This window comes from Meleagris gallopavo, chromosome 5, assembly GCF_000146605.3.
Source record: "Meleagris gallopavo isolate NT-WF06-2002-E0010 breed Aviagen turkey brand Nicholas breeding stock chromosome 5, Turkey_5.1, whole genome shotgun sequence".
In the NCBI taxonomy this organism is placed as follows: domain Eukaryota; kingdom Metazoa; phylum Chordata; class Aves; order Galliformes; family Phasianidae; genus Meleagris; species Meleagris gallopavo.
In genome coordinates this window covers 4,893,770-4,914,800 of record NC_015015.2, presented here as the reverse complement: position 1 = coordinate 4,914,800, position 21,031 = coordinate 4,893,770, and the positions used below count along the sequence as shown (strand labels likewise).

General features: G+C 49.2%; 1 protein-coding gene across 1 annotated transcript in view; it reads left to right on the top strand.

Annotated features, from left to right (window-relative positions):
• Positions 1–20,996, top strand: part of NUP160 (nucleoporin 160) — a 21,152-nt gene extending 156 nt beyond the window's left edge. The window contains exons 2-35 of the mRNA XM_019616051.1: positions 374–704; positions 990–1,212; positions 1,418–1,496; positions 2,126–2,240; positions 2,727–2,885; positions 3,762–3,839; positions 4,024–4,121; positions 4,764–4,848; positions 5,317–5,385; positions 5,682–5,765; positions 6,174–6,344; positions 6,453–6,552; positions 8,211–8,376; positions 8,922–9,037; positions 9,138–9,298; positions 10,362–10,495; positions 10,800–10,870; positions 12,221–12,380; positions 12,921–12,990; positions 15,110–15,208; positions 15,478–15,597; positions 16,321–16,416; positions 16,527–16,621; positions 17,323–17,419; positions 17,497–17,602; positions 17,684–17,844; positions 18,331–18,391; positions 19,119–19,229; positions 19,361–19,484; positions 19,561–19,662; positions 19,902–20,043; positions 20,223–20,348; positions 20,448–20,552; positions 20,638–20,996. Of these exons, the coding sequence (XP_019471596.1) occupies positions 374–704; positions 990–1,212; positions 1,418–1,496; positions 2,126–2,240; positions 2,727–2,885; positions 3,762–3,839; positions 4,024–4,121; positions 4,764–4,848; positions 5,317–5,385; positions 5,682–5,765; positions 6,174–6,344; positions 6,453–6,552; positions 8,211–8,376; positions 8,922–9,037; positions 9,138–9,298; positions 10,362–10,495; positions 10,800–10,870; positions 12,221–12,380; positions 12,921–12,990; positions 15,110–15,208; positions 15,478–15,597; positions 16,321–16,416; positions 16,527–16,621; positions 17,323–17,419; positions 17,497–17,602; positions 17,684–17,844; positions 18,331–18,391; positions 19,119–19,229; positions 19,361–19,484; positions 19,561–19,662; positions 19,902–20,043; positions 20,223–20,348; positions 20,448–20,552; positions 20,638–20,724 (4,102 nt within the window). The 3' untranslated portion in view covers positions 20,725–20,996. The remainder of the gene's footprint in view (positions 1–373; positions 705–989; positions 1,213–1,417; positions 1,497–2,125; positions 2,241–2,726; positions 2,886–3,761; positions 3,840–4,023; positions 4,122–4,763; positions 4,849–5,316; positions 5,386–5,681; positions 5,766–6,173; positions 6,345–6,452; positions 6,553–8,210; positions 8,377–8,921; positions 9,038–9,137; positions 9,299–10,361; positions 10,496–10,799; positions 10,871–12,220; positions 12,381–12,920; positions 12,991–15,109; positions 15,209–15,477; positions 15,598–16,320; positions 16,417–16,526; positions 16,622–17,322; positions 17,420–17,496; positions 17,603–17,683; positions 17,845–18,330; positions 18,392–19,118; positions 19,230–19,360; positions 19,485–19,560; positions 19,663–19,901; positions 20,044–20,222; positions 20,349–20,447; positions 20,553–20,637) is intronic.
• Positions 20,997–21,031: the final 35 nt, after the last annotated feature.

Here is a 21,031-nt window from a genome sequence, read left to right as displayed (position 1 = left end):
GCGGGCGGGGCTGTGAGGGGAAGGGGTGGGGGGAAGGAACGGTGGGCTGTGAAGGCGTGGGAGGAGGGTTTGGGGCAAGGAGGGGCTGTGAGGGGGTGGGTTTTGGAGTAGGGATGGTCTGATGAAGAGGAAGGGAGGTGGGTTTGGGGCTGGGGGGTGCATGAAGGGGCTGTGGAGTGATGGGGGTGGGTTTGGAGGCAGGTAGGGATGGAAGGTGGGGTTGTGAGGGTTGAGGATGTGTTTGGGAGCAGGTAGGGAGGGAAGGGGGGGTTGTGGTAGGTGGGGGTTGAATTGGAGCAGGCAGGGAAAGAAGGAAGGATTTTATTATAGAAGGGATGAATTTTGGAGCAGGCAGGGATAGAGGGGGCTGAAGGGATGGGGTTGGGTGTGGGGCAGGCAGAGATGGCTTTGCCTGCCTGAAGCCCTTGCTTTCTGTCCCTGCATGCCCCCAAGTTGTTGTCCCTTGTGTCTCACACTTCCCTTTTTCTCCCAGGACAACATCAGGGGACACGCTCGAGCTGGTGGAGGAATCACTGGACACAGAGCTGCTGAACAATGCTGTGCGTTTGCGCATCCAGGGCTGCCCACTGCTGCCAGGTGGTGTGCACCTGTGTGAGGTGCAGAACCATCTGGTGCTGCTGCTGGTTACCGTGCAGAGCGTGCACCGCGTCCTGCTTCCCCACCCAGCCCATGCCTACCGTGGGGTGAGTGACAGAGAGGGGTTTATGAGGGGCTTAAAGCCTGTCCTTGTGGTCATTGGTTTCTCTGGAGGCACTGCTGTATGTGAGCAGGGAGAACTCTGCTGGAAAATGAGATTTAAAGCCTACATCTCTTGGAGAGAGGCAAAAGCAACTGGCAGAATGAGAGTTTTTACTGAAAGGAAAAACTCTTTTCATGACATAGCAGTGTTGCTCCATAGGTATTGAATTATTTCCTCCATGGCTTGTGTATGTGCTTGAGCCTTGTTCTCTTTGCTTTGCCTCTTTCAGGATCTGATAACAGAGAGCCAAATGCAGTCCATATTTACAGACATTGGCAAAATCAACTTCAGAGATCCATCCAGCTACTACCTGATTCCCAGTGTGCCGGGCTTGGCAGCCAATTCAGTGACCTCAGCAGCTTGGCTGAGCAGTGATGGGGAGGCTCTTTTTGCTCTGCCCTCTGCAGCAGGAGGCATCTTTGTTATTAAGCTACCTCCTCATGATGTACCTGGTAAGGCTGCATCCTTGCACCTGCTTCTGTGCAACACAGGATCCTCTCTTTTGGTTCTGGATCTCGATGGGTTTGGGTTTTGTCATGTGCATCTTATGGCCTTGCTGCACACGCAGCGTCTCTTCTGCATCAGCCTCCCTGCTGGCAGCAGATGTTTCATTAACAAGCACTGAGTGTTTTTCTTGTGTTGCCTTTATTTTGCAAGGAGTTGTTTCAGTTGTGGAATTGAAACAGAGCTCGGTGGTGCAGCGCTTCCTCACTGGTTGGATGCCAACAGCCATCAGGTTGGTGTTTGGGGACAAACACAGGGAGCTCACTTTGTTTTATGATTCCCTCACACAGGAGGAGGCGGTGTTTCTAGTTAACGTCCAGTGTGGGCAAATCAGCATCTGCAGATGTGGTCTGAAAAGTTAACTGGGTCACAGGCCCTGTCACAGTGAGATGGATTAGTTCATCTTAATGGGGTCCTGCTGATCCCATGCGTTGCTATTCGTGAGTGCGTTACGTCGAGTAATTGGCCTCTGAGGATTTGCCCAGGATGTGGCTCGCAGCCAGGGCAGATTAAGGATTACAACAGTTGTATGTTCTTGTCCTTGTTCCAAAATGTCAGACTCCTTTCTGACCAGCAGAGGTTATGTGCAGATGACACAGGCGGAGGCAGCTTGTTTGGAGACTGTAGTCTTATGGCAGCCTAAAGCCCTGTTAAATGCTGGGAAACGTGAGCAAGCCTGCAGCACCCTGAGTGAGTTGGATCACCAGGGGTGCATTGCTTGAGGCCAGGCACCTCTCTTTTCCCACCTCAGTCCTTCATCTCTGTGCGTGGGTAAAAATCACAAGAGAAATCGGGTGTCTTGAACCTGTGTGCCACCCTTGGCTTTCTTTTAACTCACTGCGGTAATGTCTGTACTTTCAGAGGTGATGGTGGCCCATCAGATGTGCCCATCAGCCTCGCAGTTCACTGCCTGGACCACGATGCCTTTCTCTTTGCACTCTGCCAGGACCACAAGCTTAGGATGTGGTCCTACAAGGTGAGGCATGTGTTCAGGGCAGCAGCGTGGATGCAGGTGTAGTTTAATAGGTGGCATTGGGTTGTTTCCAAAGTTAATCAGGCAAGTGGAAGCACCTCAGGGGATGAGGTAGCGCCTGAAATGGGTGTTCTGCTGCTTGAGTGGCAATGTAGCATGAGTCTTTGTCAACAAGAAGTTAATAAAAGCCTCTGCTTGCTGCGTGCCGCTTGTTCCAGAGCCAATCAACCAGCACAGGCGCGTTCACGGCTTGGCTGTGCTGGAATGCATGTCTGCTATTGGTGGGAGGGGAAGCTTTATGTGCTGGCTGAGGGAGCACAGATGAGCTGGGGGTGCTAAACTGCAACCAGAATGCTTACAGTGCATTTATGGATGCTTTGCTGATATCCTGGAGGGAAGGGTTTGGCCATTCTGCCCCTTGGAAAGAACTGAAGGCAGCTTTGCTGTCCTATTTATTTCTCACGATGCTTTCCTGTATTTCCTGTGCAGGATCAAATGTGCCTGATGGTTGCAGACCTCCTGGAGTTCGTGCCGGTCAGCAGGGACCTGCGGCTCTCAGCTGGCACCGGCCACCGCTTGCGCCTGGCCTTCTCGCAGTCCCTGGGGCTCTACCTCGGCGTGTACATGCATGCACCCAAGCGAGGGCAGGTAGGGAGCAGCAGGGCTGCCTTGCTATAAGCACGTTTTTCTTGGCCCGTGCAGAAAATACATTGTTCCTCCTTGGAGCTGAGTATGCCTAAGTTTGCCCTTACAGAGGGAGAAGGCAGTGCTTTGAGTAAACAGGTTTGTCCTCAGTACCATAGGACATGTGTCCTTGCCTTGGGAGGAGAGTTCTCTGTGTGATTAAGCCAAGTGCAGATCCACTCATTCGCGGTCTGTTCTGATAGTACATACGTGCCATGGGAATGGTCTGAAAGGAGCCATAAATGTGGAAACACTGAGTGTGTTTATGTTGGGCTCCTGGGAACATGCAAGTGCATTACAGTGCACTGCGAAATATTAGTTTCTGTAGAACTCCCATGTTGTGTGGTAAATGATAAATCCAGCAGGAGGAGACTGACAGCACAGGACAGCCTCATCTCTTGCACGGCTTCTCCTTGCAGTTCTCCAGGGGATTCAAGCTCTGAGTAGAAGCACACACTGTGGTTTCTGCTTTTTCTCCAGTGCTAGCTTTCTTGTATAAGGACAAACAGAACTTTGTTCACAGTAGCTTGCCTGAGGATTCCAGTCTTTTCCATCTCTGCTTACCTGCATTGTGTTGTCACTTGCAGGAACCAGCAGTGTTGTTGTTTTTCTGGTATTCAGTCTTTCAGAAGACTTCAAGTCCAGGCAGGGATCAGGCTGTCCTGCTGACAAGGCTGGCTGGAGTCTGGAATGCTGGCTCAGTCCAGTCTCTGCTGCCCTTGGCCAGGCAGCTGCCACACCAAGGGCCTGTGAATGGTGGCAGGGAGCAAGGAGAGGCTTCCCTGCAGCACACAGATTGGTGTTTCTCTTTAGCAAATGACTTACAGGATGTGTTGGTAGTTCTGTGTCTTCCAGCTGGTGAGCACTGAGAGCAACCGCTACAGCCTTGACCACATATCCTCGCTGTTCTCCTCCCAGGTGAGTGCCAGGGCAGGTCCTTCCAAAATAAGAAGGGAGCGTTCCCTGCTGGATTTGACTCTTAGCCAAGAATTCTCTCCAGAATATGGGTAAATTGCACAAGGGAGATTTTGGCTGTTATTAACCACACAAGTCTCTGCTGTGCTCGCATTTCTGATAAAGTCAATCTGTGACCTTCCTCCAGGAGACTCTCATTGACTTTGCCTTAACCTCGGCTGAGATCTGGGCACTGTGGCATAATGAAGAGAACCAAACCATCGTGAAGTACATCAACTTTGAGCAGTGAGTTTCTGCCCTGAGTTACTGGTGGGGAGAACTGCCAGATGCTGCTCTGCTCATTGAACGCTCTTATCCAGCACCTCTTGCTGTCATAGTGTTCATGTCGTGCACAGCTGTGTCTTACTGCAGTGCAGATCATATGGATACTTTTTTAGTTGTTGTTCTGCTGTATAATGCTACAGCTCAGCTGCAGGAATGTGAAAAATGTAAGAAGCCAAGCAGTAGGCTTGCTGTGAGGGAGGGCTGCACTTCACCAACAGTTCCTCCAAAGCAGATCTGGCTACTCTTTTCCAAGTATGATCATGTTTTGAGATGTGCAGTGACATGAAAGCGTTGCCCTTATTTCTGTAAAGCTAAGAGAGTCGTCCTGGCGCGTAACCAGGCAGGAAGTTAAATGCTGGATAAAAAAATGCTGAGCATTCAGGTTAGCTGGGGGTTGGGGATAGCAGTACAAAGCACTGCTGGTTCAATCTGTTGTTTGTCACCAGTCAAAGCCCTGTCACCAAACCCGAGGGGCCATGGTGGCTGTCAGTCTGTCAGCTGGTGCAAGTGACAGGTTGGGTTCAGGTGATAGCTTCTGGGGGTGTTGCAATGCAAAACTGATTGTTCTTTTGTTGTTGTTGTTTATTTGTTTAATTATTCCAGAAACGTGGCGGGACAGTGGAACCAGGTCTTCATGCAGCCACTGCCTGAAGAGGAGGTGACAGTTCGACATGACCAGGACCCCAGGGTAGGCTGACTAGAAAAGCAACAAGAACTAATAAAGCTTCTCTACCCCAAGGAAAATGTTAAGGCTGCTCAAGTGTACAATTTGTTTTGCAACACTTCTTAAAATTGCTCCATATTAACGGAGATGAGCCTAGGGCTCTTATCACAGCATTAAAGCACTAAGCCTAGTTACAAAGCCTGAATTTGAGGGAAGGGGAGAATTTCAAGTCAGTCCAGAGCAAGCCTTGAGACAAAATGTATGAATAAAGAAGGTCTGGAGTGTGTGGGGAGTCATATTCAGCTGTGGGAGCTGCAAAGGGTGGGAAAGAAGAGAGGTTGGAGCAGAGTGTGAGCATAAACTGAAGCTGAAAAGAAATACACATCAAGGGGTTTAGTTTGAGAACAGGAGCTAGTAGCAGCAGCAGTGTTTTAAATATTGTCCTCCCAATACACATTGTTTCTGTAAATTGCCATCTTGTTCTCTTCACAGGAAACCTACTTGGAATACCTCTTCATGCCTGGCCACTTCTCAAATGCAGCCATCCAGAAGGCTTTGCAGGTTAGTGGGAGAGCGTTTGGTGCTCTCTCTGTTCACCTTCTTCCTCGCAGCTCACATGTGAGGCAGCAGGGTTCCTTGGCTGGCATCAATTTGCTCTTAGCCTACAGGCCTGTCGGGATCACTGGAGGAAGCTAGGAAGAGTGAAGCTGGCTAAAGCACTTAGCACCCAGCCCTGTTTTTTCACAGTTTCACCCCACAAATCAATGGATAATGTGTTGTGATTGTTGTGCGTGGCTGAATGCCTCCCCAAGACAGCTCTCTTGGTTTAAAGAAAGGCTTGCTGTCTTGCTTTTCAGATCTTTTCTCAAGGAACTGAACAGTACATGGACCTGACGTGGGATGAGTTAAAAAAAGAGGTTACCTTAGCTGTGGAAAATGAGGTAGGATTTCCTTTTCCCTGTGATGTTTTGTTCTTGCATCCATTTTTACGTAGTGTTGTGGTGGTCCAGTGAAGTTGGTTAAATGCAACATGACCCTGAGCTATGTTTTATCCTTTGTCTTCCTGGAGGAGTTACGTAAGCTCTCTTTTTGGTTCTGAGGAAATAAAATCTTCACCTTTCCTGCCTGTTTTTTCATTCCCCATTCTTTTTTGTGTCTCGTGGGGAGAAAATGTTAGCAACAAATAAATTTTGCCTGTAGGATGGTAGGGAAGGGAGCTTCAAGTGGTCTTCATTAAGTCTTTAACTGTGTAATTGTGTGATGCTGATCAGGAGGGACAAAACATCAGTCCAGATGCTAGTTTTTCATTCCCTTCCTGTTCCCATCTGAAGTTGTTTTTGTCCTGCTAGTTCCAGGGCAGCGTGACAGAATACGAGTGTTCTCTGGAGGAGTTCTGTCAGCTGCAGGTGGATTTCTGGTCCAAGTTCTGCGGCTGCTGCCTTCAGTACCAGGAAGTGCTCTCGCGGCCCCTGGCCCTGCTCTTGAACCCCTACACCAACATGGTGTGCCTGCTGAAGAAGGTGAGGCTGAGCAGCAGTGCTCTGGGCACTTTAGCAATTGGCCTGCATGTTTTCATGCCCTTTTGACTGGAGGAACTCCAAAAGAATTGTTTTGCTTTGCCTTTCTAGGGGTCCATGTCCTTCCTTGTGCCCTGCTCCTTGGTGGATCATCTCTATCTCCTCTCTAATGAGCATCTGCTGGCTGAGGATGATGCTGTCATCTTTGATGGTGAGGAGATGCGGAGCTCTTCCATTATTGGAGGCTGAAATGCTGCCTTCTGGGAAAGACTGCAGCAGAGGAATGCAGGAGTTTCTGTAGTTGGCCTCTGAAGTGCTCCTGACTGTAATTCTCTGCACACAGTTTTCCTGTTTTGCCATCTGTTGGCAACTGTGTATTGGGAAATCTATCACAAGCCCTAGATTAGGAATTAAAAAGTGGCGTCAGGGTTGTAAATCTGCCAAACATCATTTCAGGAAATTTTAAAAGGAAGAGTCCTAGATTTCAGGCTTTGTGACAGGCATCCACAGTGGTGTGATCCTTTGCCTTGTGGCATTCCGAACTCTTGAGTACACACACTAGTGCGTTCTTCACACCCGCTTTATGGGTTAGATCTGCTGCACTGGTGCTTGACAGTGTGCTGCTGGGGCTCAGAAGCTTGTGTTTCTGTGCCCTGCTTTGTTTGATCAGTCTCTAGCAGCTACCAGATGAATGCAAGTTCAAGCCAGGAGGGCAATTGCGTCAGAAATACTTCATAATTTTGTATCATACCAGCTGGTGACCCTGTACGTAGGGATCTTATGGGTGACACCCTGGTGTGAACCCCTTTTAACTTTGCAGAACTCACCAAGAGCTGTAGGACCTTCTCTGACTCATTGCAAGCCATTCTGCTTCATAAAATTCCCCAGTCTCTGTGCTGTGCTGGTGGAGTAAACTCCTTGAAGAAGTGACAGGTGAGAAAGAAACCTGTAGTTCTCCAAGCACTCTGGCATCTGAGACTGTTAGCTTAGTTTTCAGTGCAGTATTTTCATGTAGGCTGTGGAAAGGGACTGAGCAGCTTGTCTCCAGGAATTAAATAGTGGAGAGAGCAAAGCTTGTCATGAATATCATCACCACAGTGCGCTCTGTGCTTTGCTGGTATTGGAAGAAGAAAAGCAATGGAAAATGTTACTTAAGTTCTACTTTCGTGCTTGAATGATTTTTTTTTTTTTAAGTTATTATTATTTTGGGGGTTATTTTTAATCATCCTCCACTTGAGCTATTTCTGGCTCCAGTAGAAGGGAAGCTGGAGGCCTGGTCTGGTTTGGAGGGGCTGACGTTGCCTGCTCCCTCTGGTTCAAACTTCTCAAAAAAAAGTTACTTGTGACTTATGTTTAAAAAATACATACACGAGGGACTGTGTTGGAAAAAAGGGATTTATTCTATAAACCCTTGACCTTTAGGTCAATTTTCAGATAATTTCTAAGAATGTGAAAATCATCTTGGCTGCAAAAGAGGGCTGCAAATGGGGAACTGCTGCAGCAGGAGTGGCAGCTCCTTGGGAGATCCAATGGAGCTTGGCTGTACGAGCCCTCTGCTTTGTGTTTCTTTGCTCTTTGCTAAGCGTTTCCTTTCAACCTGTAGCTGGAGAAAATGCTTTAGAGGGAATTTGATGGTTAATTGTTGTTAATTTTTTTCCCCCAAATAAAGAAGTCGAAATCTTTCCTTTGTCAACTGCCACATTTTATTCAGTCTCATTAGCAGGGCAGAGTCAGTTTGACATCCATGCCTGAGACCAATCTGCTGCTAATGCTTTACTGGTGGTGTTCTGGACTAATTGGTTTTTAGTGGTCATCCCACCTTCCTGTTGAAATCTCTTGTAAATATACAGTTAGATTCTTTCATTGCAGATTTGGAGATGTCTCGTGATGTTGTCTGTCTTGTCCAGTGCCTTCGACTGATCGGAGAATCAATTTCTGCGGAAATAGCATTCATTATGGAAATGGCTTGCTCCCGCCTCCAGCCTCCAGAAAAGGCTGCAGAGCAGATCCTGGAGGACTTAATAGCTAATGACACGTAAGGAGAAGCATTCCTGCAGGCAGGGATGGCTGAGCAAGGATTGCCTGGAGCATTCCTCTCTCACTGGGAGATGTATGGGTTCTCTCTGTGCTGCCAGAGGGAGATGGTGGGCATGGGTATTGGTCCTGTTAGAAAGCATTTCCACCTCAGCCCCCTTTGCTGTTGCCTTGGGCTCTCCTGGGCAGAAATTTATGCAATGCTGAGATGAGACAGGGTGGAAGAGGAACAAGTTTTTATTAGCTGATTGTGCAGGCAGACTTATTAGAGGTCAGAGCCATGGTCGAGCCGTGCGGTTACACGCTAACCTCCTCCAGTCACTCCATGTGGGATGCCAGCTATCTGACTGCCATTTCCTACTGCCCTGGGGGAGCAGAATAAATAGCCCAGATTCTGCAGGCTCTGTAATAAAACTGTGAGCCAGAAGAGGATTCCCTTCAAAAACATCCAAGCTGATTGGATGCTTCCAGAGAGGATCTGTAAGGGTGATGAGGGAGCCCTCTTCATTTTAAACCTCATCTTTCTTTTTTTTTTTTTTTTAACAGGGAAAATGTGATGGAGGATATACACAGCAAACTGCAGGAGATCAGAAACCCTATCCATGCCATTGGAGTGCTCATCCGAGAAATGGACTACGAGACTGACACTGACATGGAAAGAGGTAAAAACTCTACAGCAGTACTTTGGGCTGAGAAAGCGGCCACTCAGCCAGTGTTTCTGTTGGGTTGGTTCCTCCCCTTATCTCCATGATTTTCTTTCAGCTCACCCTCTAAATATGCGTATGAACCTCACCCAGCTCTATGGCAGCAGTACAGCCGTCAGTGTGGTGTGCTGGGGGGTTTGTAAGATTGCCACGATCCGTTTCCAGATCTGTCGGGACCTGCTGATTCTCCAACAGCTATTGCTGCGGCTTGGCGATCCTGTGAGTACAGCCCTTCAAGCTACCGAGCACACCCTTTGAACTTCTGGATCTGGGTTGCCTGGTGCCAGACTGCAAGCTGCTTCTCTTCCCACAAAATACTGGCAACTGTTGGAACTAGCCCGAGGCTTGGGCAAGCCCTGTTCTCTCTTGTCTTTTGTCGTCCCGAGTGAAGCAGCCGTGCGCCACTCATACCCAAATTCCCTGTTTCCATGCTGCACATCCAGGAAGCAAAACTCTGAGGGAGGAGAGCATCGTTTCCAGCCCTCCATCCAAATCAGGGCTGCCTGAGCACACACAGCTCTCCCATCTAGTCCCCGTCCCTCCCACAGCACAGCTGACAATCGTAGCCTTGTTATCCAGCAACGCAGCACACAGCTCTTCTGCCTCACAGCAGCAGCATTTACCCAGAGGCCATGGTTTTGCTTTCCGTGCAAGGCTGTTCCAGCCAGTGCCAGCAGCTGCCACGATGGCAGCTGTGTTTATAGGGTAGCCCAGGCAAGGCTGATTTTGCTGGCAGGGAGGGCTGAGCAAGCAATGGTGCTGGTGATATGAGGGGAGCAAGCCCCCAGGGCAAAGGGGGCATTTATTTAGACCAGTGTTATTTCCTTGGAGATGCTGCTGCAGTCATTCAGTGAAAAGAAATCCCCTTCTCTTCTTGGATAAGCTTGTTCTGGTGACATTTAAAGCATGTTGCAAGGTGCCCTTCTGGAGCCAGGCATGTGATGTGGTCAGAAGCTGCCATTTTGCCACGTTGAAATGCTTGTTCTTCACAAGCATGGATTGCTGTTCTTCCTGTATAGCTGTCTGTATAGCTTCCTGTATAGTGTCGTCCTTGGCTAGAGCAGAAGGGATGCAGTTCCTGGATGTGGCCACAGCAAAACTGTGATCTCACTCTGTGTTTCGTTGCAGCAGTGCCAAGCACCTTGGTTCATACATCACTCCACTTGTCATATTTTCCCCGTGGCATCTGGGCCTCCAGAATCCTTACTTCACCCCTTGGCACCGAGGGGCATGGGTTGTTGCTCAGCCTCTCAACATATCAGCCCATGTGCTTTGTTTGCAGATGGTTCTGGGAGGGGGGCAGCTGTTCCAATCTCAGCAGGACCTGCTGCACCGCACCTCCCCTCTGCTGCTCTCCTACTACCTGATCAGGTGGGCCAGCCAATGCCTGGCGTCGGACATCCCCTTCGACACCTTGTGAGTCCTTGCCTTGCCCTTTCTCTCTTTGCTGCTGCAAAATCGACCTCAAATCCCCTTTCCAGCAGTACATGATGGTGGTTACTGTGGGAGTATCACTCTCAGTTAGTTTGTGCTAGGGTGGTTTTTATCTTCAGTGTTTTGAGCTGACTCCTCACCTTGTGCTAAATCCGCCCTGCAGGGTCTTGATGTTCTGGGCACTGTTGCCTTCTTCAGCAGTAGGAGTGATTTGAGTTGAACAATGAGTACAATTAAAGCAGGAGGCGTTTTGTTGTCTCTTTGCTGATGGCTTTTTCTTCTCTAGGGAATCGAATCTGCAGCATCTCTCTGTGTTGGAGTTAGCAGACACTACTGTTCTAGCACCCCATAAGCTAGGTAAGATTTTTACAGTTTGCCAGCTCTCGGTTTCTTCTTAAATAGAATTCTTAAACACTTTTTTTCTGCCACCCAAGGGAAATGCTTAAGGCAGAGAGCCAACGGATGGTGTGTTTGAGCAGCCCTGCTTCGCTGTTCATGTTGTCCACTGAAAACAACAAAATATCTTGCAACGTTTGAGTGAGTGTAGTCTGTCGTGTTAGGCCTGTCCTGCTCGTTGGCCTTTATCAAGCAGGAGCAGCAGCTTAGGGAAGGGATAGAATATGGAAAATGCTTCCTCCAGAATGTGCTTGTGCTTCCACGAATTTGCATTTCAGGTGTGAGTGCTCACAGCCAGTAGCTTAACTGGGAAATTGCAGCTGATAACCTGCTCACATTTTATGTCTTGCTACAATCTCCAGACAAAGTCATTATGCTTTCAGCTACCAGCTTCGGGGAAGAATCATAACGGGGGAGAACATGAAGCAACTTAATTAGAGGGATAGGTACCTTGAAATGGTTTCAGAGAGATGTGATGAGCAGGATAGGGAGGAGAATGTGCAGTCAGAGCCTGTGACTAATTTGTGTGGTGCTTCAGAGGGATCTGCAAAAAGAAGTGAGGAGGCAGCAGGCTGCAGGGAGTTTAGGAGGAGTTCTCTCCATTTGCTGACAGCCCTGCAGGGTTTGTGTTTTCTGTAACCGGGCTGCAATCTTTGGCGTTCAAACTCTCCATCGGTGTCTCAGTTTGGGAGCAGTTGCCTTTGACGTAAATGTCAGTGCCTGAAAGCAAAACTGAAAACATCCTTTGTGTGCTCGCCAGTGTTGTGGGTTATTGCTTGGCCTATTCATGAGGAAAGTCCTGTTTGGCCACTGTGCTTCAGGAAAAATATGTGAGACGTGGGGAAGATAGAAAGGAGGGGGCAGCTGGGAAAGAGGCGTTGAAAACAGTTAGCTCATGAGAGATCATGCTGCTTAGGGGACTGGAATGAGAAGGGAGGCATTTGGAGAGAGGCAGATAGCAAAATCAGCACTCCCTCAGCCCTGCCCTGCAAAACACTGGGGAAAGCTGCAGATAGATTGCGAATGGCACAGCTGGGGAGAGAGTACAGCCTTTTATTTGTGTTGTAATCGAGCTGCAGTTAATAAATGCTGCAGCGTGTGGGTTTCTGATCTCCTGTTGCTCCCTCTGATTTAACTAGGAGTTGAAAAAAATACTATACCCACAAGTCTGAGTGCTGAATGTCCTTGCTGTTTTGCTCTGGCTTTACCTGTGGTACTTGAGCTGATGAGCCCAGCATGGTAACTCAGCGTAGGAACCTGGGACATCTGTTGCAGGCCCTGTTTTCCATGCTTTCTTACCTTGTATTTCAGTATCCAGTCCTCAGACAATCGTGGAGCTCTTCTTTCAGGAAGTGGCCAGAAAACACATCGTCTCCCGACTCTTCCTGCAACCAAACACCTCTTTGGTTGAAACGAGTTTGAATTGGCCCCATCTCATTACCGCAGTAATGGCTGACTTTCTGCCCCTCCTGTATCCTTGGCTGTGAGCTGTGCTTTCTGTTGGGGCTGTAACAAGAGGGGGGGTTCTGTATAAAACAAAACATGTTGTGGCCCTGTCCTGAGACTGTCTCAGGAGAGCAGCTGGGACAGTGAGTTGGCCATCTCATTCCAAAAACTTCCTGCACCCGAATTTCAAAGTCAAGTCTCCTAAACAAGTGGCTGTTTTAAGCATTAATGGGATTTGTGGGTATTTTAAGATTTCATGGAGTCCATTCTATTGAGGTACACAGTGAAGGATTTGAGTTTTTGACTTTAAGCCCCTGAGCTCTGTCTGGCAGGTTTACTTGGCAAGGTGTGATTTGGAAGGGTAATGAGATTTGGGTAGTTGTGGATTAGATATGCTAATGGTTTTGGTCTAGTATGGATAAATCTTATTACAAAATAATGGTTTGTAGAAAGAGCAGCTTAATCTTCTGTCCTTCCCCCCACAAATGGAAGAAGAGCACATGCAGAGCTTTAGCCCAATGCTCTGAGCTCTCTGGACCAGACCTGTTCCTTAATTCCTGCTCAGATGGCCCAGCAATCCTGGGTTCCTCTTCCCAGAGTGCCTGATAGGGAGCTGCCAGTACACCCAGCTGCAGGTGAGTGCCTTGTTTGTTCTTGTTTTTGTTTTTTTTTTTTATACCTACAGTCCCTCCAGGATAACTATCTGCATGTCTTGAGCTTCTGCTTTCCTGTAGCTGCTGCCCTCTGAGGTCAAGCACAAAATGATCTTCCTACCTGTTCTGTTCCTATGTCTCCAATTTTTGGAGGTGATGGGCTAGAAGTTTGTCCTGGGAAGGAAGTGGTCTACAAGGAATAAACCTTGGAGGAGAATCAACTCAAACCTGCCTCTGTAATTGACTTCCATCTTGTATCTATCATCACCCTTTTAGTGGCCACCTCAGCCTCTGCTAAGAGAAGAGCTTTTTAGCTGAGTATATTGTACTTGGAAAATGCAGCAGAGTTCAGTGGTAGATTTGTTTAAGATACTCTTCTTACTTATTTCCTCTTGCATCTTTTTGCAAGAAAATTCAAGCACAAGTACTCAGGATCATGATGTGCCCTGCTAAAGAAGGAGCACAGTCTCGAGAGCAGGATGCTGTGGAACTTTTTTGGCTGTCACAGCAAGCCTCTAACCTCATCAACTGTTAGCTGCCCACAGGCAGCTGTGGTTCCATGGCAAGCACCTTGCCCACCACATTAGAGATGTAGCATAAATGCATTTTCAGGAAGCCTCACTCATTTCTTCAGTGTCCTTGCTAGTGAAGAGCAGTGTAAGAAACATCCATCTGTCTTCCCATCACCAACCGTGCTCTCCCGTGTCCTGTTACTGTTCTTCCTTTTGGGTGTCTCCACAGCTATGTGTCAGGGATTATTTCTTGTGCTGTAGAGGGTTTGGTGGTTGCAGCTGCGTGTGCTCTACTGAAGAGTGTGTGGTTTTTTTTTTTGGTTTTTTTTTTTTGTCTGCATTACCATGTGATGCTCCTCGTTCCCTTACTGACCGTAGTCCTTGAGGCATTCAGGACTAGGCAGGATGCTATTAATGAGACGTTTTCTCCTGTGTTTAGCAGAACTCTTGTTCTCACAGTCCCCTCTACCTGGGGGCTGAATTGCTTTCTTTTGTGCTCATCGTGCTGCTAAGAAGAATGTCAAATCTGCAGCTCTTCTGAGCCAGGAAATGCCAGGACGGTTCAGGCAGCATCACTCTGCTTCTAGCATATGTGCACGTGTGGTGTGAGCATGCTTTGAATTTCCTCACATTGCTTTTGCCTTGCTTGTATCCTGCCTTGAGGAGCTACAAGAGACTTCCACTCTGCAGGAGTGGGCACTTCTCCTTGTTGCCTTCTGTCAGGCTCACTGATCCAAGCCAGTCACGTAAACTTGGATTAAGTGCACTGACCTCAGAGAGCTAACAACAGCTTTGACTGTGAGCATGCGTGCCGTGACCCAAATAGAGGTAGAGATGCAGGAAGCGCCCTGCAAGTTCCAGACGGGCATAGAGAAGGTCTGGTGACCAAAGTGCTGCCTGGAATGGATGCCAAAGCTCACCCCGGTGCTTATTGTGCGTGAATAAGTCTGGGGTGGGATTTATCTGTTGTAGGTGGCTAATCTGAGCAGGGAATTCAGGCTCAGAGCGTGTGTTATTACATGGCATTTCACAGAGCTGCACTTGCTGAGACTGGAATGGGACAGCAAAACCTGGGCTTTGCTGCCTACTCTTGGCTCCCCTGTGCCTTTCCCTGCTGCACCCCAGCAAGCTTAGCACAGCTCTGCTTCTCTGAGTGCAAAGAACAGCCGGCACTCTCCCAGCTATTGAGTCTTCATCATGTCTTCTAGCTCCCTCCTGATCGATGATGATGACATTTTTCAGTCTTTGTTATCTTGATGAAGCAGGCACAGGGCCGGGGTGAGTTACATTGCCCTGTGCTATGGCTTTTAGTTGTGATGTGTGCCTGTTGCAATCTGCCCTCCACCTACTGCCTGGCAGCTTGTAATCGGTCCTCTGGCTGCTCTCCCTCTCCTGCCCTGCTCCTACAGCAAGTTTGTAGCAGGCATTCTGCACAATTGTTTGGGATGCTGGGTGTGTTTCTTACAGATACTGGGGATATTTCAAGCAAGCCATAGAGAATGTCTCTCTGCACGCCAAGGGGATGTTGAAGTTGGGAAATGAACCTGCCAGAGGTGGTGATGAAAACTTCTCTTCTTCCTTTCCTCTAGGAGTACATTCGCCTGCTGCAGCCGTGGTGCCATGTGAACATGGGCTCCTGCTGCTTCATGATGGGCAGGTGCTACCTTGTCATGGGTGAGGGCCACAAGGTAAGGCACTGTGTTGTATTTGCTGCTAGAGCCTTGTTTCTGTTGTGTAGCTCAGGGAATATCAATCTGAGCTCTGCCTCTGGGCAGGGAGCAGGGATAGGGAGTGAGAGGGGACAGTGGGACCTGCTGTCAGGGTAGTTCTTATTGCAACTTGGGGCTAGCAGGACCCATAGAATGAAGCTGAAATGGGCGGCACTGTCTTCTCCAGTACAGCAGGCTGGGGCAGTCCCCAAAGGTACACCTGCAGCTGCTCTTTGCTGTGCTTCTAGGCTTTGGACTGCTTCTGCCAAGCTGCTTCCGAGGTAGGAAAAGAGGAATTCTTGGACAGGCTGATCCAGCCTGAGGAGGGTGAGATGGTCTCCACCCCACGTCTGCAGTACTACAGCAAGGTATGGCTCAGCTCACCCAGCGTGTGTGGCCCCCACCAGTGCAGAGCTGTTCCACATCAGCACTGTTTGTGGAGAGGCTCCCAGCTTTTGGGAAGGTGACTTCAGCTTTGAGAAACGCACTTTCTGGGGGAAATAGCAGCTTAGTTTTGGGGATAACCGTGAGGAGACTGACTACAGTGCAAAAGCTAGGTACTTTCCACCTCCTGGCTTCCTAACAGCAGGGGACTGTGAGATCCAGCTGCTGGAAGGGGGGGGCCAGGCATGTCCAGGCTAGAAGTAAGGGACGATTATTCAGCTTTGAGGCAATTTAAAATTAACGTCTTTAAATTGAGATAGAATCTTCTCACATAATGCTACAGTTCAGGCAGGCTGCAGGCTTGGACCTAGGCTCCTTGAAAGGGATTCTCTGCTGTTAAAGCCCAGGAAACGTGAGGATTGTCTAGTGCCTCTGGAGAGAGAACTTTTCTCTGTATCAAGCAGAGTGTTTGCTCAGGGACAGCATCGTTCACTTCTGTGTTGCAAGGGCTTCCTGTAGCCATGAAGCGTTCAGGAAACTCACACTTCTGTAGAGGTTGTTCATCCAGTAAGGCCTAGACCTGTTGTGCTGGATTTGATTCACACCTCTGCAACTTAACAAAATGCTTCTCTTTTTTTGCTCTAGCCACTTAAGATACAGTGGCCAAGTATCTTGACTGCTCATAAGGCTAGAGTTGTGACTTGCAGGTTCTGCGCTTGTTGGACATGGTTGGCTTACCGGAGCTGGTCATCCAGCTGGCTTCTCTGGCCATCATGGAATCAGTGGATGACTGGAGAACCCAGGTACAGGTTTCTTCTGCACCAGGATGCTTCTTCAGGGACCTTACACGGGAGTTGTTTCTTAGTTGCATAATTTGAAATGTGCTCTTCTGTGCTGTGTGGTGTGTTTTCAGGCTACCTTGAGGACTTGCATCTTCAAACACCACTTGGATTTAGGGCACAACAGTGATGCCTACGTCGCCTTAACGCAAAACCCAGATCCAAGCAGGTAGGTGATAGCTTTATCCCTTAAATACTCACTTATCTTGAAGCTCCTGCCTTTTCCAATTTTTGTGTTGGAGCAAAAGGAAGCTGGCACTGCAGGGTAGGACTGCTGCATTAAGAGGTTCTGTGTAAAGATGCCTTTAAAGAGGCGTACTTAATTTTTGTAAGAGTGGTTATAATTGGCAATATCATCTCCACAGTGAAAACTGAAAGAAAACACAGGGCCTTATTCAGGGAAAAAAACAGAAACAAAATGGCTGAAGAACTGCATGCAGCATTATGTTTGGGAGGGCTTTAGGAGTCTGATTAATTTAGTTTACTAAAGGAAAGAGGATTTTGTCTTGTGTACCCCCTTAAAATGAGCTGTGCAGAGGAAGCTTCACAGCAGCCGGGGAGAGTGCAGTGGGCAGGAGGGGCTAGAAACTGGAGTTGAGGTTTTCTGGAAAATGGAGCTGTGACTTAGTATGAGGGCCACTGAAAGCCTCACCAAACAGAGCTGGGGGAGGGAGGCTGCCATCCTGAGCAACGCAAGCAGTGCGGAGAGACGTTCTACTGATCTTTGTTGCCAGCACAGGAGAAACCCAAAGGGACCTCTTGGTTTGCAGCCAGTAAAACCTTTGGCTCTCATCCCAAAGCAGCATGTTGGTGGCTCAAAGCCTGCATCCCGGTGGTGGGTCAGCTCAGGGCTGTGCTTTCCCTCTGCAGGCAGCTGGATTGTCTGCGCCAGCTAGTGGTTGTGCTCTGTGAGCGCTCCCAGCTCCAGGACCTGGTAGAGTTCCCCTACGTCAATCTCCATAATGAGGTATTAATTAACCTGCTCTGGGAGGAGGAGGGGCCACAACTCCTTCAAAGATCATCTTTGACCTCTTTGCATCGCAGGTTGTGGGGATCATAGAGTCCCATGCTCGAGCAGTGGACTTGATGACCCACAATTACTACGAGCTGCTCTACGCTTTCCACATCTACCGCCACAACTACCGCAAGGGTGAGGTGTGGGATGGAGCGGCCCTGTCCTGTTCGTCTCATTCCAACAACAGCACAGCTTCACAGGCCCTTCTCTCCTCAGCTGGCACAGTGATGTTTGAGTACGGCATACGCCTGGGCCGCGAGGTGCGGACGCTCCGAGGGCTGCAGAAGCAGGGCAACTGTTTCCTTGCAGCTATTAACTGCTTACGGCTGATCCGACCTGAGTACGCCTGGATAGTGCAGCCAGCGTCCGGAGCTGTGGTAGGGGACCTGTGAGTTTGTCACCAGCCTTCTGCCCTGAGCTTTTGACTGTAGGGGTGTTTAGATCTGTGCTTGGGAGATTGCTTCTGAAATCCTTCCGAATGCAGCTCTATGAGAAACGTGGCTGTGATAGTGCAGAGAGTATTTGTAACCTGCAGGTTCCACAGGAAGGAAAGTAGCACCTCTTGATAAGTCAAATCTCGGGGTGACCAAACAGCTGAAATTCCAGTCCAGAGGAGAATTACAGAAACACAGTTTATATTTCTGATCTCTTTGTGGAGAGGAGGTGGCTGTAGCCTGAAAAGCCAACGTTGCACTGTTTGATATCCAGAGAGAAGGAAATGTAACCTGAACTGATAGGCAATTGCATGGCTCCTCATTCAAATCAAGGCATGAGAGGAGAGCTGAGGTCTGGAGTGTATTGTGCTTATTTGTTCTTCAGAAACCAGCTGGGCATCAACCTTTTTTGTATTTCTTTCCTGCAAGTACGAGCGGCCTGGAGCATCCCCAAAGAGAAGCCATGATGGGGAGTGTGCTGCAGTCCCCAGTAAGTGCCTGGTACTGACTTCTTCCCATCTCCTGTATTTCCACAGCTTTTCCCCTTGCCTTGTGGGAGCTCACCTATGGCAGGTTTATAATCTGGGGGTTGTAAGCACATGCTGCACTCCATTAGTGATAGCATCTCCTAGCTGCAGTGTGCTGCCATGTAGCACTTCCAGGATTTTGTGTTCCTACTCTTTCTGCAGTTAGATGTGTTTTTGCTTATGTGTTTGTGAAAATAAGTTGTAACAAAGCCTTTTTGAGGCAGTTCCTAGTTCTCTGAATTCTTGTTACTTGTGCGCTTGGGAGTCCAGTTGGTGTGGCTCATCTCTGCTGGTGTGGTTTCTGTTTTGTGTCTGCCAAAGCATGGGGAGGGACGGCATTTGGTTGGACTCATAATCCTCAGCATTACTCTAGAAAAGTTTCAGGTCAGATATTTTTAAAACAATTTTCAAATGAACTCCTTTGTAGCACATGCTGGGCAGGCAGAGCAGCAGCTGTTTCTAAACACAAGGTGACTCAGGAATTTGTGTTGCTGACAGATGAGGAGTGGAACGTTTGTGACAAGGAGATGTTCACACTTTAGGGCAGTAAAACCCAGTTCCTCCCGGTGCTTTCTGGTGTGAGCGCTCTGAGGATGTGGCAGAGGGTTGTAAATGCCATCTTGCCAAAGGAGATTTTTTCTGTTGTTCTTTTTTTAAATGCTGAGGTCCCTTTGCATCCATCTTTTACAGCAATACGTCAAATCGAAATCCTGGAACTGGAGGATTTGGAAAGGGAGTGTGTGCTGGCCCGGATCCGTCTGACTCTGGTGCAGCACGACTTGTCCACAGCCGCAGTGGCAGGTGAGGGGGGTGCAGAGGAGCCTCCTTGTGTCACCCACATGGTACTGCTGGAGCTTTGCCGATGGAACTGTGTGCAGCTGAGCCGAATAGCTATGGCTATGGAGGTGCTCACTTGGTTCTGCCTCCCACAGGCAATTCCACACCTGAGGAGACAGTTGCCCTCCTCATCCGTGCTGGCCTCTTTGACACCGCCATCACCCTGTGCCAAACGTTCAAGCTGCCACTGACACCTGTCTTTGAGGGGCTCACGTTCAAGTATGTAGCCAGCTCCTGCCTCAGCCACTGCTTGTGGCTCTCAAAGGCACGGTCTGCACTGCTTTCTGTCTTTCAGGTGCATCAAGCTCCAGCTGGGAGGGGAGGCAGCACAGGCAGAGGCTTGGGAATGGCTGGCGTCAAACCAGCTCTCAGCACTGGTTACCACCAAGGAGTCCAGGTAGATCTTCCTCTGTGAGGGAGAGGAACAGAGAGGCTTCTTTACCCCAAAGAATGGAGACTAAAGCCTTGTGGAAGGCCAGAGGCTCTTAAAATCCTGCACGGTGACTGCATTGAGGGCTTGAGGTAGCTGTAGAAGGCAGATATTGAGCAGCAGGACGGGTTCATGGAATGCCCCGTGGCACTGCAGGCATTCTCAGAGGATGCTGGCAGGGTGCTGAGAGAAATATTGCCTTGCAGTGCCACAGATGAAGCCTGGCGGCTGCTCTCATCTTATTTGGAGCGCTACCCGTCCCAGAACAGTCTGTACCATCGCTGCGTCATCAACAAGCTCTTGGCACATGGGATCCCCCTGCCCAACTGGCTCATTAACAGCTACAAGGTGAGAACAGGAACAGCCTCACTATGTAGCGTGCCTACTGTGCTGCTTTGGCCAAGAAAGCAGCCAGAGATCACTTCCTGAAGGAGGTGCAAGCTTTGTGTTACTTCTCAGCCCTGGGAATGTGTCTGGGGCTCTGTGCCTGTTCAGAGGCTCAGAAGGGGTTCCTGGGCTCTTTGCAGAAAGTGGATGCTGCTGAGCTGCTGCGTCTCTACCTGAACTACGATCTGCTGGAAGAGGCAGTGGATTTGGTCCTGGAGTATGTGGATGCTGTGCTGGGCAAGGGTCACCAATATTTTGGAATTGAGGTGAGCTGAACTGAATACTGGGCCTCTGCATGTGAATCCTGGTTGGAGCAGGAGAACAAAGTGAGGGCAGCGTGGCACAAAGGTTCTTCCTCCCTGCAGTTCCCGCTGTCAGCCACGGCCCCCATGGTCTGGCTGCCCTATACAGCCATCGACCAGCTGTTGCAGGCGCTGCGGGAGAGCTCTGCCAATCAGAACAATGTCCTGGTAGGTGCAGCCAATGGTGGGGTAGGTGGAAATAAAGTGGAAGGCTCTCACAGAGCAGCCTTACTCTTTCCTTCCTTCTGCCCAGCTCTACCAGAAGCTGCATGACAAGATGGAGGATTACCAGCAGAAGGTCAGCATGGCCACACGGGATCGCCTGTACCGGCGCAACTAGCATTGTCCCAGTACCCAGGGACAGCGAAATGATGGCAGCTGGGGTGCTATTTTTACTCCTTTTTCCCATTCTGGGGCTACTTTGGGACGCCACAGTGTCCATTTGGTGTATATCGCCATGGCTGTGCCCTCGGCAGAGGAGCAGGGGTGCGGTGCTGCCCTCGGGCTGCTCCTCTCTTACTCTCTGCACCATCCGTGGAAGCTCTCCGTGTTTCTTTTATTTATTGCTTATCGTTTTGGATGAACTTTAATAAAAGCCAAGTGTTGTTAAGGGCGGTGCGGGGACAGGCTCTACCTCGGCTTCCATA